Source organism: Onychostruthus taczanowskii, unplaced genomic scaffold (assembly GCF_017590055.1).
Source record: "Onychostruthus taczanowskii isolate IOZ18803 unplaced genomic scaffold, ASM1759005v1 scaffold6, whole genome shotgun sequence".
Taxonomy (NCBI): Eukaryota; Metazoa; Chordata; class Aves; order Passeriformes; family Passeridae; genus Onychostruthus; species Onychostruthus taczanowskii.
The window spans coordinates 6,553,302-6,569,169 of NW_024503679.1; the positions used below are offsets into that span (position 1 = coordinate 6,553,302).

The 15,868-nt window shown below is 41.3% G+C and overlaps 1 protein-coding gene across 2 annotated transcripts; it reads left to right on the top strand.

Annotated features, from left to right (window-relative positions):
- The first annotated feature begins 3,553 nt into the window (after positions 1 to 3,553).
- On the top strand, positions 3,554 to 15,184 carry ARPP19 (cAMP regulated phosphoprotein 19). Of its 2 annotated transcripts, none has more exons than XM_041418430.1 (3): positions 3,554 to 3,815; positions 8,533 to 8,655; positions 11,915 to 15,184. In XM_041418430.1, exons 1-3 carry the CDS (start codon positions 3,771 to 3,773, stop codon positions 12,083 to 12,085), a joined length of 339 nt encoding a protein of 112 aa, XP_041274364.1. In that variant the 5' UTR covers positions 3,554 to 3,770; the 3' UTR covers positions 12,086 to 15,184. The 2 variants fall into 2 exon arrangements, with proteins under 2 accessions (XP_041274364.1, XP_041274365.1); XM_041418431.1 differs by lacking the exon at positions 3,554 to 3,815 and adding an exon at positions 6,153 to 6,171.
- The last annotated feature ends 684 nt before the right edge of the window (positions 15,185 to 15,868 follow it).

Sequence of the window (15,868 nt, forward strand, 5' to 3'; positions counted from 1 at the left end):
TTGCAGTTTCTAGTCATTTGTGCAGCCTTTAAAACTGAGAAAAGGTTTCTTTTGGTAGCAGAGGAGCAAACACAACTGCAGCTGTACTGTGTACAGAACTAAGGCATGGACTGGGATATCAAGAGGGCGTCCTAGTTTCTGTGTAGCTGCTATTGAGTCATAAGCAAATAGCATGTATCCTCAAACTGCTTATTTGTGTCATGGTGCACAGCTTGCTTGCATGCTCAATGAAAAAACACACGAGGAAAGGACACATTTTTAATGAAAAGTCACCATTAGTAGTAGATTAACCTTTTATTTTTGCATTGACATTCTGCAATGTTTGTATCTTGATAACTTTATTTTAATAGACTTCTTCAAGTCATCTTCTTTCATTAATTTGCTTTGAATAGCAAAGAAGTGGGGATTTTGAATATGTGGTTACTACAAGTCATGTCTAGGAAATAAATTTGTATTCACTTTAATAGTCAAACTACATTTAGTCCCTATGTGGATTTGGAATGAAAGTGACCTTGGATTATCTGTGCACAACTTTGATTTTACTGAGTCATTCTCCATTTACAGCTTAATCTGAGTAAACACTTTCCATTAGGGACACACCTGGAAAAATGCTGGCTGCTCATAAACTATGAACTAAATTCCACATGACCTTCTAAGCTTAGGTTAAGACTAGACTAATTTTTGAGAGATCATTGGTTTCTCTATTCCTCAACAGGCTCAACCATACACAATTATTTTTAATAAATGTTTGAGTTGTTTATAAGGGCCTCCAATGATGGCTGCTACAAGTAATTTCTTCCAGTGACAAATTATACTTACCATGACAAAGTATGACATTTAGTTATACTATATACATTTAGTTATGGTTATATAAGGATTTATAACATCCAACTAAATGTTGCTGAAGTTGAGTTAAATACTACTTAGCCTTTTCACTGTAAGCAAACAACTGAGTTCTTGTATGTCCCTTCTGTTTTGTTTTTGGTTTTTTTTTTTTTTTTTTTGATAACTAAGCCAACCCCATACTGTTCAGCCAGCCTTTATTTTGTTCACCTCTCATCATTCTGGCTCTTTGCTTTCTTCTTTTTGACTGAATCAGTCTCGAAGTGTGTGAGGTTGGACACAGCATCCCAGTCAGGGCTTCTCTCCCAATCAGACTGGAAGAATTGGTTGATAAATCGTATAGATTAAAGTCCTCTTCATGCATCCTGTTGGAATACACTAGTTTTCAGTATCAGATGTCAACTTGCATTCATCTTGTAACCCAGCATAAGAGACATCCTACCTGCTTGTTCCCAAAATAGTAGCTCTCCTTACTGAATTTTATTCTCTCACTACCCAAGATTTTATATGCTGAATGCAGCATCGCTGTTGGAAGAATTCACAGCTGTGTCCAACAAACTTGCATTCACCACATTAAAGATTTATCTAAGTTTCCCTAATTTGCATGGGAAAGTGTCAGAAGCCTCATTAACGCCAGAAGGCATCTGGAACTTCAGCCACCTTCACCCACTTCTCCACATGGTCTATTTCCTTTTTCTTAAAGGAAAGATGATTGTGTGAAACCCTTGTTCTTAACTGTGAATTCCTGCCTAGCTACTCGGTTTCTTTTGAGTTCTTTTTTTAGATGATTTTTCAAGTCATTATTGACAGCCAAATTATATAGCTTGTATTCTGTCCTCCCCATACTCAAATTCAGGGAAACTGATTCCTGGAAACCCATTCATTTTTCACAGGTTCCTATATGAATCACCAGTAATTAACTGGAGATTGCTTCTGTCATTCTCTAATCTCTTAAGGATATTTTTTCATCAAGTTGAAAATATTTACCAAAACTAATTAAAAATAACCTGCAAACCAGTCTTTCCTTATTCCAGCTAGAGGCTATACTTTGTTTGTTACACTATTTACCTTGATCATGCCAGATTGAACAAAAACAAACATTAAACACTTTAGTCTTTAAAAGTTTTGTTCAGTAATATTTCAGTACCCCCTTGTCTTTGTGATCTGCTTTAGGTACACATCCTTAAAAACTGGCCTAGTTTCTGTAGGCTGCTTTCTTGTAATTGAGGCCATTGAAGAACATGGGCTTTTTCTGAGGTTCTGAATTTATTTCCCATCTTTGCTCTGCATGGTGTTCCCATAAAGAAATAACTGCATATAAGGAACTGCTGAATCCTTGAAACTGTTTTCCCTCATATTAATTCCCTAAAAGATTTGAAAGAAATTCCTGGAGTTTGCATTCTTGTCTGCTGCCACTGCTTTGTTCTTTTTCCTTTTAAAATCGATGAACTTCATCCTTTTTATTATCTTCTTTCTATGTTGCTCTGTTTTTCACTTTCAGACCATTTCTCCCTAATTTTGCTAGAAGCAAATGTGGCACACCCACCACTATCATTGGGTTTTTTTCATCATTAGGAAAAAAACCCACTGGTGCATCCTATGATTATTTTTCTGTGCAGTCTGCCTGGCTGTATCCCTTTCTGAATGAGGAATATGCACATTCCTTGGGCTCCCCACAGCTACATGATCCTGGTCTCTGGATGAATCTCTCAGGTGCACAAAAAATCTCTTCCACCTGCTGCCTTGTGGGGTATTTAGTACAGTTCAGCTGTGGCAAAATCGTTGTATTTGTGTATGTTGTTGTAATCGTTGTATATGTGAAAGCTTCAGCTTTCACAGACCTTTCTGACCTGCCTCTCACGTTCTTCCCGACCATAATCGCATAAAGCCTGTCCTGGCAGTCCCTCCTGAGCTGTGCTAATCCATACCTTGCTGTTCACATAATCCATTTATTTAGGGACCTCTAAAGATTTATTAATGGTGGGCTATTTAAACCCCTCCTTATGCTCTTGAAGAGAGTCCACAGAAGGTTATTTTTCAGCCAAGAACCAGACAGTGAAAAGGAGATAGGAAGGGAATAAAATACTCAGTATAACTTGATACTGTGCTGTTAAGAAGTTCCAATGGACTGAGCCTCCCTATCCTGTCAGCTGCTGTCTGGGATTCGTGAGATCCTCGAGTAATGCTGCGGAGGACTCAGCTCCTTGTATTTTGATCACTAAAAGGGCCAAGAGAACTAACTTTAGCCAAGCAGCAAAGGCTCTTTCCCCTGATGCTGGGCAGGGGAGGCCGTGCAGGCTGACGGGCCGGGCTGAGGGGGCTGTGGTGAGGGGAGCAGAGCTGGGGCCACTGAGGGGACCAGGGGAAATGGCCTTAAGCTGAGACACGGGCCATTCACATTTACACATTCGGTATTAGAATTTCACTGTTCGGCTGGTCAGGCATTGCGAAAGGCTGCCCAGGGAGGCGGTGGAGTCACCATCCCTGGAGGTGTTTGAGACGTATGGCCCTGGCGCCGGGTGATGTGCTTTAGTGGTTACAGTGACGCCTGTGAGGGTGGACTGGACCACACTGAACGTCTCTTCCAACCCCGATGTGTCTGTAATTCTGCGATTCTAACAGGGGGGGCACCGGGCCGTGCGGGCTCCGAGAGCCGCCCCCAAGCACGGCCTCGAACCCCCGGCCCCGGACGTGACGCGCGGGGCGCAGGCGGATCCCGCCCCCGCTCCCCAGCCCGCGCGCGGGGGCCGAGGCGGAGGAAGTCTGGCCCCGCCGACGCTCCGTCGCGCCCGCCGCCATCTTGTGCGGGAGGAGGCGGCGGCAGCAGCAGCAGCGCGGAGGAGCCGCGGCCGTGCCTCCCGCCCGTCTCCTTCCCTCGCTCCCTGCTTCCCTCCTTCCCGGCCCCGCCGTCCCGCTGCCGCGGCGCCATGTCTGCCGAGAGCCCCGAGCCCGCCTCGGCCGAGGAGCAGAAGGTGGGTGGCCGGGCCGAGGAGCGCAGGGAGCCCCGCGGGGCTTCTCCCGCCTCCATCGGCGCGGCCGGGCCTCTCCCTCCCTCGGCCCAGGGAGCCCCGCGGGCCGCAGCGTCTCCGGGCCCGGCCGCCCCTCAGAGCACCGCCTGCCCCGGGCTGTCGGAGCGCAGCAGGGCCGGGGGCGCTGCCCGGGCCGCGGCCGTGAGGGGCTGGAGGCGGGGGAGCCGTGATGGCTCGGGACCGTGTTCCCCGGGCCATCGGCGCTGTGCGCTGGCCCGGCCGGGCCCATGGCGCTCCCTCGCTCCTTCGGCCTCGGCCCCGCTCCCTCCGGGTGCTCCGCGGGCCGCGCCGTCCTGCGCCATGGCCTTCGGCTCCCGATCGCAATGGCCCGACGGACACCAGCCATAAGCCGCGGGCTAAACGTTTGTTTCACTGCTAAAAATTGTTCAGTTTTTAACGTAACCAGTTCAGGAGCGGAAATACCCAAATCACAAGGACCGTGACCGTGCTAGTTAAGGCTTTTAGAAAGAATAAGTGGCTGGGTTATCTTGTGTCACTCTTATGTCATCTCTAACTAATAATTGTGTCATTTCTCAAGTGGGATTTGCTTTCGTAGATGGCTGTGCTGTGACTTTAAGAAGCCGTTTGTTTTTTAGTCTTGTCATTGCCGTGGGAGCCGGGTTGCAATCCCCGCGGCTGTGATCCGGAGAAGTTATGAAACACAAGTACTGCTTTGAAAGACGCTAAAAGAAAAAGCTTGATCTACATCAGCTGTTAAGTTTTTGTTTAATAATTTACAATTTGTAATATGAGTTAGTCGGACAGGTAGAGGTTTGGGGATTAATATGGAATGATACCTTCTCAGTAGGTGCAGTAATCAGAACCAGCTTCTTGTCAGGTCTGTAATCTGCTCTTAAATAGGTGTGTTCTGCAGCGTGACTGAACGTTCATGCTAGGTAGGCTGCTGAAGGGATACTGTTCCTGTTCAAAGCCTATAAAAATAAGTCCCTGGCCTATGCAGCACTCCTAGAATAGCTCTGTAATAAGAGCATAGTTAAACATGTGGCAGCAAGTTTATTGTAATGCCTTCTAGGGTGTTCTGATGAAGTCAGGTGACTGGGGCTGATTTTCCTAACCAGCTTTCAGGCTGAAGTCTTGAAATGTCATGCTTATGCACTGCTTGGAGAAATTACCTTTTACTTGAGAGATGGGAGGTCCTTGCTGCTCTCCTAATTTAGTTTTATTCTGGCAAAGTGTTCAAGAAAAATTATATAACATCAATAAAATAAAACTTTGCTTTCTCTGAGTTTATGTCCTAGTCTGATACTGTGATATCAGTGCTGTTATGACATTGCAATATCAATCTCCACTAAAACTATTTGTCTGGGTAGGCAAAACTGAGCATTCACTCGGTTAATGCTTAGCTCTGAAACACTTACATAAACAACCCATTTTGCAGTACTTATTCATATGTATGCTTCAAGAAGATGACGCCCCTAAATGAACTTTTGGGCAGTGTTTTCATGATCAGAGCCTTTTTCTCGACTTTCTGACATGCTGTAAGAAGCTTGTGCTGAGTGAGAAAGATTTTTAACTACAGTGATACAAACTGAAAACTTGGCAGAGACCAGCGTTTCCTGTTCTTGGTGTGAAAACTCAGGACAGTGGCAGGGGGAAGTTCAGAAACAAAGAAACTTTGGGCATAGGAGAATGTATGCTTGGTTGACTCTTTTGGCCTTAAAAGCCTGTATTTTTCAGGAAACTCTTAAAGCTGCTGCATTTTGTTGCTGAATTGGTTTTTGCCACATCGGTTTGCTGCAGGGTTGTGCTGTTGCCGTGTTGTTCCCGTTTTCTGCTTTGCGTTTTGTCTGATGCCTTCTGCCAAAGATGAGCCATTCATACCAGAGCTTTAAAAGGCTGATGGCTCTCTTTTTTAGTCATGCAGGTCACTTGTCCAGCAGATAGAGAACTTCATGCTGCTAGAACCTCTGCGAAGATTAAAAACAAAAGGTGTCTTTAAATGAGTTAGGTAACTGCTGCCTTCCTGGTAGATCATTTTAATGACTTCATGAGCGGTGTCAGGTTCCTGTAGAGAACTAAAATTATAACTTTTGTGTGGTTGTCACTTGGAAGAAGAGCGTGGTATATCTTGATTTCTGCCCACTCCCCAGTCATTTGTTAGTCACTTGGTTGTTGCTTCTGTAATTCAAGGGGGAATGTTCTGAATGTAGGAGTGGCTTGGACTAAAGTCTTCAGGGCTCAGCAGCACGTCTCTGAGAGTGCTCAGTACCATTTAGTCTTCAGAAGAACATAAGACCAGGACGTGCAGGCAGTGATCTTCCCAAGAAAACTCTCCGAGGTCTCAGCAATCTGGTTTAGGCTTCTGAGCTGCAAATGAGCGCATCGAATTGCTTTCTGAATCTAAATTCCTGGCACTCCCTGTATCCTTCAGCAAGGAGTTCTGCACCTTAACTGTATTTTACGTGAAGAACTGTTGTCTTTAAGTATTTTTTGAACCTGCCATCAGCTGGTTTTGTTTGACAGCCCAAGTCGTGGTATTGAAATTCTTTAATTTGTGTTCTGTGGGTTTTTGGGTCTTAGTTGTTGTTGGTCATCCAGAAGAAGCGGCCGTGCTCTGTATCCTTTTGAGCTGCATTGATGCATAACACAATGTTTTTGTTTGGATTGCCTGCTGTGCCATAATCTGTCAGCCCTGTGAGTTTGCATAGATGTCTCCTTTGATGCACCATGAATACATATTTATATAAGCTATTTATTGTTGGTCCTCTTGTCTTAAAAAACGTCCTTTTGGCTTTTAGTGTGGCAAAATGTGCCCCCTCAAATACTTTGTGTGTTGGCTCAGCAGTGAGTACCCAGTGATTCAGCATTAGGTGTTCAAAGTGTTGAGCTGAAAGGATTACTTTTGAGCAAATCCAGTCTGTGTTGGCATTCTGATGAAGCACACTGGGGAGAGCAGCTGCTGCGTGATCTCTGCAGCGCCTGAGAACCATGGCTTGGCTGGTGTGGCATTGCCTAGTGAGAAATGGAATAGTTCTGTGCTCAGTAGTGTCAGGGAAACTTTGCCTTTTATTCATATTTGGGTTTTACATCGTATTGCCTTGCTGCATTTTCATCTAATAAAAAGCACTGGTTCCTGTTGTCACTGTAGTTTCTCTTTAATTGTTATGAGTGTTTCTATTTTTTCCTTAGGAGAACTGCTAATTCGGTTTCCTGTTGTATTGTGCAAAGCTGTCCTTGAGGTGTTTTGCCCAAATGGTGCAAGTAGAAAATGTTATATTCTGAATCTGTTACAGTCTGTTTCTGAGGCACCTTACCAGAAAGATGTTGAATCTCTCACAACCTGGAGCAGGCTATAAGAGATAGAGAAGAGCACCCAGGGATAGGCGAGTGTGGTGGTAGCTCTTGTTCCTCTTCAGTTCTGGCTTAAGTATCTCCCTGTGTCCCTGTCCTCCCTGCTGCTGTGTTCACACATCTGTTTGTGCAGCTGTGTGGTCATCCAGGCCGTGGAAACAGATCCAAACGAAACAGCCCAACAAGGGGAGAAGAAAAAAAAATTATAAATGGTTCTTTTTCTGTTGGATTCGTTTCTGTAAAGCCTAATTGGGGAATATAGGCAGTCATGGTGATTGATGCAATGCAAAGGGTGATGACAGGCATGGAAATGGGCTGCCTAAGCCCCTAAGTGGACATGAAATCTTAGTCATAGGTGAATGACACCCTCCTGATTTCAATGGCAATTCTTACTTGCTGCCTGAAAGTCTTTCTGTGACTTAAGGTGACAATAACAATTCTGTGCTACAGCAGTCAGCAAATGCAGTCAGTGCAAATCATTATATATTTTCTCTGAACCAGGAATGGTTTTCATTAAAAAAAGAAAAAAAAAGGCTGTGGCCAAATACTGGAAAAACAGACCAAGAATTTTGAATGTAAGATATTTAAGAAACAATTCAACATAATAAATTGTACTGCATACATTAAATTGCTACATGGACATGGAACAGATGAGTGTGAAGTAGAGGCCAGTGAACAAATTGCAATTTTGCCAAATGAATATCTCTAAATTATTATTTTGAGCAGCCATGTTTTACAATATGCTCATAAAATAGGCATTTTATTTTACACAAATGCACTACCCAACTGTCTTCATCCTCTTAATTTCAGGATAATTATAGACATGTATAGAGAAACGCAGTATTGCTATTAATGTAACAGCAGGCATGTTTTTGAGACTGTTTCACAGTGAATATCAACACATTAGGGCTGGAGCAGCCATACAGATTAGTGTGGCAGTGGAAGTGCCAATCTGCCTATGCAACTAAATGATGAAACAGGCATTTGGAAAAAAACTCCTGTGGTTTTTGCTCACTATTCAGTATTTGTTCTTAGTGGACCCCTTGTTTCGACCAAAAAAAATAGTTTTGTTTGAGTTTTTTATTCAAGATTGAATAATTTTGATTGCTTTTCTTTGAGAGGGAATGGTGCACATCTTCATCTCCAGGAAAGGTATCTAAAATGGGAGGCTGAACTCCTACAGTTGCTGTCAGCATCTGAGAAAGAATGTATGAAAATGTCTAATCAGATCATTGTTATGCTCACTTGGTAGCAGCAGTGGGCATGTGGGTGTATTACCTGCAAAGCTGTTCTGCATAAATGTGCAGTGTTGTCTGTTTAACTTACAGTATCACTCACTGTCTTTCAGGAGATGGAGGATAAGGTGTTAAGTCCAGAAAAAGCTGAAGAAGCAAAATTGAAAGCAAGATATCCTCACCTGGGCCAGAAGCCAGGAGGCTCAGACTTCTTGAGGAAGAGGCTTCAGAAAGGAGTAAGTTCTTTATTGTCCGCAGGGTATAGACAAAAAAATTCCAAAATTCCTGTATCTGTGATTTTTTTCGTGCTTCACGGGCCTTTGCATGGTTAAAGAGTCCTAAGAACCTTAACTTTTGAGAAAGCATGAGGGAGAGAAGTTAGTCTCTGCACAGCAAATGCCAGGTTGGCAGGATAGCTGTTACAGCATCAGTGCCTCAACCACACTTGTTATAAAAAATTAAACTTAGAAGCTTCTGTGGTAGACTTGAATAAAACTTTATAGTAAACACCAAGGGTAAGGAACTCATCCTTATTTTGTAGTGATTTTATCCTGCCCATTCTTATGGCCCCAAAATCGATGTCACTCCTTTTATCCCTATTTCTGGCACATGAAAGTTTGGTGTCTGCTGTTAGACCAGGCATTATCTGACATTAGTGGTTTGACAATGGTTGTATAATTCTGGATATACACCAAGACCCAAAAATAATGATAGAAGAATGAAGAGCGAGTTAATATTTCAGTATTGTTCCACATCTAACCAATGTCTCTTCTCAGCTATTTGACTGGGGTTTTTTAGTTTACTTATTCATAGAGTGATTATGTAATGCCTTTCAGGCATGCTAGGACTCTGTTTTTGTAATAATCCTGGTATGTCACTGCTTCTGGTGGTTGTCACACCGTTGTGGGTTTTTTTGCTATTGTCTAGGCCCTTTCAGTGCACACAACGATTCCAGGCATAAATCCTTCGCAAACCAGCTGGTGGAGTTCAGTGCTGATCTAATTCTGTGCTATCTGGTAACATCTCTTGGGAACTGTTACTGTTGGCAGGTTTTTTGGATAATCTTTGTCTCATAAGTTGGAAGATATGAAGCAGAGTTAATGGCTGCTGGGCCTGGGCAGGTGGTAGATGAGGTGGCTCCCTCTGAGTTACACTGCTGCGTGGCCAAAGGCAGCCTAAATGAGACTTCACTGGGTTCAGGGTATGTGTAGACACAGAAGGGAGTGGTGAGTTTGTATTGTGATGATATCTCAGGAAAACGGGCCAGCATTCAGTCAGTAAAGATTGATAGTCATAAAGGAATTATGGCTGCTCTCACTTGGTGCAAATGTGAGAGAATCTCACCACCAGCAATAACAGCCTGTACAATATCTTCATCTTAATTATAGACTATTGAATGCAAAGGCTCTTGCAGCATGTACTTTGAGATTTGAGCACAGACAGATCCATGGCCATCTTAATTGACTTCTGCTACTCTGATGAAAGATGGCATAAACTTGTAGATTCCAATTCATAATAGTCCTCCTGCAGTTCCTGATGTAGTGATAATAACTTTATTCCATTTGTTTTTTATTATTTCAATTTAATGTGCTCAATGTCTTAAGTGAGGAGGCTCCTTTACTCGATAAGGGTTCTGGTGTACTTCAGGCTGCCTGCGCTGATGAGAGTTAAAATAGAGTGAGGATAGTGTATGTGCTATCAGATACTGCTTCTGACAGGAAGACACCTGGACAGACATTGCTGATTTTGAAAGGGATGATCAAATTCAGGCCATCTGTGAGAAGCTAGAATAAATCGGGAAAGTAGATGAATAAGTTAAAGGAAGAAATGGATTGATATTCTAAAGCATGAGAGGTGGTGGGTTTTCTCAAATATTCTGTGATCAGCTGTAGCCCAAATCATCATCAGTTTAGCAACCAGGACACACTCTGCCAGGTAATATTTGCTGTCCAGAAATGGTCTGCGTTTGATGCACACACCATTACCAGCACACTTTCTCTGGGAAAATGGTAGATGAGAACAGTACTACATCATGCTCCTGTGGAGGGATTCTGTTCGGAACTCCTAGACAGACAGAAAGATACCTGCTAACAGCTGTATCACATCTAAAGATCAAATGGTTCTGTTATTACCTAGCTGTTGTTTAAAAGTTTCTTTCGATTGCTTCAGTCTTAAAGGGCAAAATGGGAAAGCCTTTTTCCAAATCAGATTATGTTCTACCTTGAGGTCTAGGCTGCAGAAATAGTGCTAGAACATTTTGGTGTAAATAGGGATTACACCATCCAAAGGATTGTACTGGGAAGGTTCATAAATAAAAGTGTGTGATTCAGATGTACGATGGACTGTGGGAGAAATAGATCTGGTAACTTCAGGGCTCTGCCAGGGAACATTGAAAGTCAGGTGTTCAAATTACTTGTCTAGCAGCTGCAGCTGGTTAGTACTGATGCAGAATAAAGCTGTGGTGGCAGTGTGCTGCCTGGAAGCACTTGGACATGGTAGGTCCTGATGGCTGCTGTTCAGCTGGCTGGGGACTAAGCCTGTACAAATCTAACTGGGTGGTCTATCTTCAGAGATTGTTGTGATTGTAAGCAGTAGTTAGTGGTGTAAATCTTAATCCTAAATCTAATTTTTTTGCCTCATACAAAATCTGCTCAAAGTCATGGATTATGAGTATCGCAGTGGTAGACCTCATGTTGAGATGTAAAAACAATGCAACTTTTCCTGCAAAATGTGTCAGTAAGCAGTTGAAGAATTGGATGAAATTCCATGCCTCATTTTACCATGATGTGGATAAATAACAGTCATTTGGCTTTGACATGCATAGATAATTTAATATTTTGAGAAATCTGGCTACTCTTAAAGGTAGTTCTAATAAAAACTTGCTGATATATTAAGGAACACTGTTTTTCAACTAGGAATTTAAAACTTAATTTACTTTTGTATTCAGAAAAAAATGGAATGGGGGATAATAATTTCCTTGACCTAGTGCTTTTCAGGACTGTACAGTAGATTTGACTTTGCTAAATAATTGGCTTGAGAACTTTAGGGATTACAGTTTCACTGTTTCAATGTGTGCAGAGAAGAGGTTTTCTTGTTAGCATGCACTTTCATGCTACCTTGGTGTGATAGATCAGGCTCTGTTGTCTAGCTTTAATTTGTGCATTGTTTGGTTTTTGTGTGTAGCAGAACTTGTTCACTGCAAAAACATTTGCAAACCCCAAGGTTTCAGTAGTGGGAGATGAGCTTTTGGGAAAACCAAGGCAAAAATAATGTTCAGATTATTGTTCACAGTAATGTTCACAATCATGTTGAGAGTTCAGCTGTCTGCACTTACTAGTACTGACAGAACCTTTTTTTAATCAATGTAGAGCTACTTTGGCGAATCACAGAGATTTTACAACATTTTGATATCTAGAATATCTATTTAACAATGTAATTCAGTGGATACATCTGATAAGACTTCAGGCTTTTAAATATATGTGTTTTGTCTTCTAGCAAAAATACTTTGATTCTGGTGACTACAACATGGCTAAAGCAAAGATGAAGAATAAGCAACTGCCTACTGCAGCTCCTGACAAGACAGAAGTCACTGGTGACCATATTCCTACTCCACAGGATCTTCCTCAGCGGAAACCATCTCTTGTTGCTAGCAAGCTCGCTGGCTGACGAGAACAGCTGAACTGCATGATTATTCTCATTCCTGTTATTTCTCCTTAATAGTTATTTCTCACCCTCACATCCCCCTTTTTCTTTCTTACACTAAGTCATGAGACTGACAGCTTTGCAGGTAGCGATAGCATGTGCTGCTATTGTAAGGGAATACTGTTAAGAGTAAAAGGTAGTATTTGATCTAGTTGAGAACAATGCACTGATTAAAAAGGACAAGTTTGGTTAGAGCAATGTAATCTACTTGAAAATGTACATATTGCCCATTTCCTAGTGTAGGACTGGTTCCAGCAAGTGACATCGCAAGTTTTACGACTTCTAATGTTTCTGCTTTTGTTATTTCATCTTAATTACAGCATATTTGTATTTAATATAACCTCCAGTTGTGTTGGGTTTTTCTTCCGTGTTTGGGTTTGTTGTCTAAAATAGAGGTTTAGACCACAAGTTGCTAGATGGTAAAGCATGTATGTATAAAAACAAAGACAGGGCTCTAATTGAATTTTGTTTCTGCTTTTGAACTTGAACGGCCTTAAACCTGTTTCAGCTTTAACAATAGAGTTTTTACTTGGGCAATATTTGCCCATTCTGGTGTAACTCTTGTGAACCTAGTGCTTATTGACAACTGCCTGTTGAAGCTGGTATTCTTTTCAGTTCTGTAGCTTAGGACACACTTTCGTTGAAGATGTGGATGAAGTGTGCATGTGCATAGACTGTTGAATTCACTCTTGTGCCATTTTTTGTAAATACAATAGTTTTGCACAACCTTTTGCAAACGTCTATTAGTTTCACGTTTTAAAAAGCAGATAATGTGCCAATCAAAGCACAAGTGATTCTGTGTCTTTCAAAGTCTTGTCCTGAAACTAAGAGCCCAGAATCTTGCTACTGAAAGTAAAAATTGTATGCCTGAAATTTGAGAAACACATTTACACTTGACTCAACCTTTTGCTTTTGCAGTTGTATATTTTGTTTCACAACAATATCCAGCGTTCAAGTATAAATTTGGAATTTGTACCTATATTTGCAGGCAAGTGCCCTTTATGTTCAGCAGTTGTTTAAGCTTTTAAAGCAGAAATGCTCTGTCTGTTGGCAAGGAATATGGCTAAGTGTATTGTTCTATAGAGTTCCTTGAGTGGCAAATACCAAATTTAGGCTCACTGACGTTTGATATGCAATTGGCTTTGGGCTGCTTTAGACTTCTGGAAGCAGAAGGATATCTTTTTTTTTCTTGGACTCCTGAAGAGGTAGTAAATTATTTCCTTTTCTTTGTTGTACAGCAGCCCCTCATTTGCTCATTTGTGGAAACAAATACCTGAAAAGGTATTTCTAGAATGACTTATTGAGAAATAGGTAACTTTTCATATCAGAAAATAGAATTGAACTCCAGTTCATGCTTGTGATGAAGGTTGTAAGTACTAGGTAGACAAAATACATAGTTGGTATTAGTTAGGTGAATTGATGCATTTAAAACATGTCAGTTCAATTAAATCAGAATATTGAAAGTGGAGTATGATCCATAATATAATTGATTTTCATATAGGTAGTCACAGCCTTCACAGTCTTTGGGAGAAAAAGAAATTCTTTTAAAAGATCAGTTTACTGAATGCTTTTTTTCTTTAAAAAATAGTTTGGAAACAGCCTATTAGAAACAAAGCAGCAATGTGAGTATCACAAGAGAGAACGCTTAAAGATGCATGTTTTTAGGAGCTTGTACTTTGTGCTGACATATTCAGAAAGGTCTTGGGGTATAAAGGACTGCTAGTCAATACCAATGCTGGCCCATATCTTCTGCAATGTTCTCTTCTAGAGGCAACAAAAACGGTCAAGAGAAATTGAATAGTCTTTATTTGGTCCTGTTTTGATCAGAACGTAGTGTCTAGTCATGTTTTTGATTCAGAAAAGCACTTCCACAGAATTTCAAAATTGCTAACCTGATTCTTTTAAAGTCTTTATAGCCCTGTTTTAGTAGTTGGGCTTTGTCAAGCCTGTCCTTATTCCTTATCCTCCACTAGTATTGCAAATAATTTGTGGTTTTTGCAGAACAGTTTGAAGAAATGGACCTACTCGACTTGTTTAAGAAATTAGGCTGGAAGAATAACAAGGAAACTGGAAATATTGAAGCAAGCTGCTTTTTATAAATGTTTGTTCTAATGTGAAAATCCTTCTTTATTTTTCTATGTATAAATGAAATTGAAACTTAACAGTAGGATTGGGCCCGAAACAAATGTTGAACAACTTAAGGTGACTTGCTGTGTATTGTCTGGTGCCACTATTCCGTAGCTCCCCTAAGGTGAGTTCTCTTGATGTTTGGGAAGGTTTAAAAAGATAGCCATTTAAATTTAAACATTCCACTCACTTAGCTGCAATTCAGTTTGTCCTGCTGGTTGGACAACATAAGCTCTTCCAGTGCTCACTCAGTGACTTGCAGTTCCTAAGATTACTACAAATTCAGCTATGAATATATTCTCCATGTGTATATTTGAAGTACTGTAATACTAACTAGGTCAGTGACTGATTATGAGCCTTCACATCTGACAGACCTCAGCAGCAGGCACAGCTATTTTGATTCTGTACACTGTATAAAACTTAAGTCCAGTAGTCACTTAACAGTAAGTGGAACATGACTGCAGATCGATGCTTACTTTCAGCTTACTCCAGCAAGATAACTCAGCTATCCAAACTGATGTACATAATGTATTATATGAGTTTTACCATTTGATAATTGCCTTTTTCAAAGAAAACCTGTCCACACTGTAGACTGGCAGTCCCTTTCATATCTTGCCTTTAAAGATAGAGTGTTTAGTTGTTAGAGTAGTACTCACGTAGGCTTGTTATAGCAGATAGCACCATTTTATTTGAGATAGTTAAGTGGATTAATTACAACTTCACAGATATGTCCCCAAATCTGTAACACCAAAGGCTTCCCTCTCATTGTTCTTGATGTAGTAGGACAGTGTTTGTGTAAAGGCCACAGGAGTACATTTTGTTGGACATATTTACACCCAGTCAAGATGTTAAGGTGATAAAAATGTCAATTGTTCCTTACAAACTTACACGTTGTATAGTATACAGAATAAATTGATTTACTTAGTTTTTATTGCACCATGGAGGTTTGTCTCATCTTTACTGTGGTTTCCTAAACAATACTGGATACTTCAGTATTCTCTATGGAAAATTTCTAAACCCTAAATCTTGCTACTCTGTATCATTAAAAATATGACTGGGCTTTGGTTTCTAGTATGTTAGACTACAGAATTACTTTAATGTAATCACATTTATATATATTTCAGTGCTTATTTTTCTATTAAGGCAATTAAAGCTTATTGTTTGAAAACTCGGTAACAGATGATTGTTTGGGTCCCTTGCACTGAATGAAGGGGATGTCTGGGAGCCAGCTTGGTGCAAAGAAGTTTGCTTTGCTTTAGACTGTTGACCTAAATGTGGCCACATTTCCAGAAACCACAATGCTGGAAAAAAGTCCCACAAATTTCCTAGTCAGCCTGAGGCTGGGTGCTGATCTTTGCACAGCTTCCAGATCCGTGGGGTGTTATTTACCCAGTTAGCTCAGTCCCCAAAGTTACAGTAACACCCTCTGCGCTCTGCATACCTGCATGGTACATGATTGTCTCTCTTCCTGCATATCTCTTGTATTACATTTCAGAGTTCTTAACTGTTCCATCAGTACTGGCTGGAACCAGCCCTGTTTGTTTTCTACAGCTAAAATCTCCAGGCCTGGTCCTTGAGCTGTGAGAATATGGGCTTGGCACTGCTCACTCGTTGTACAGT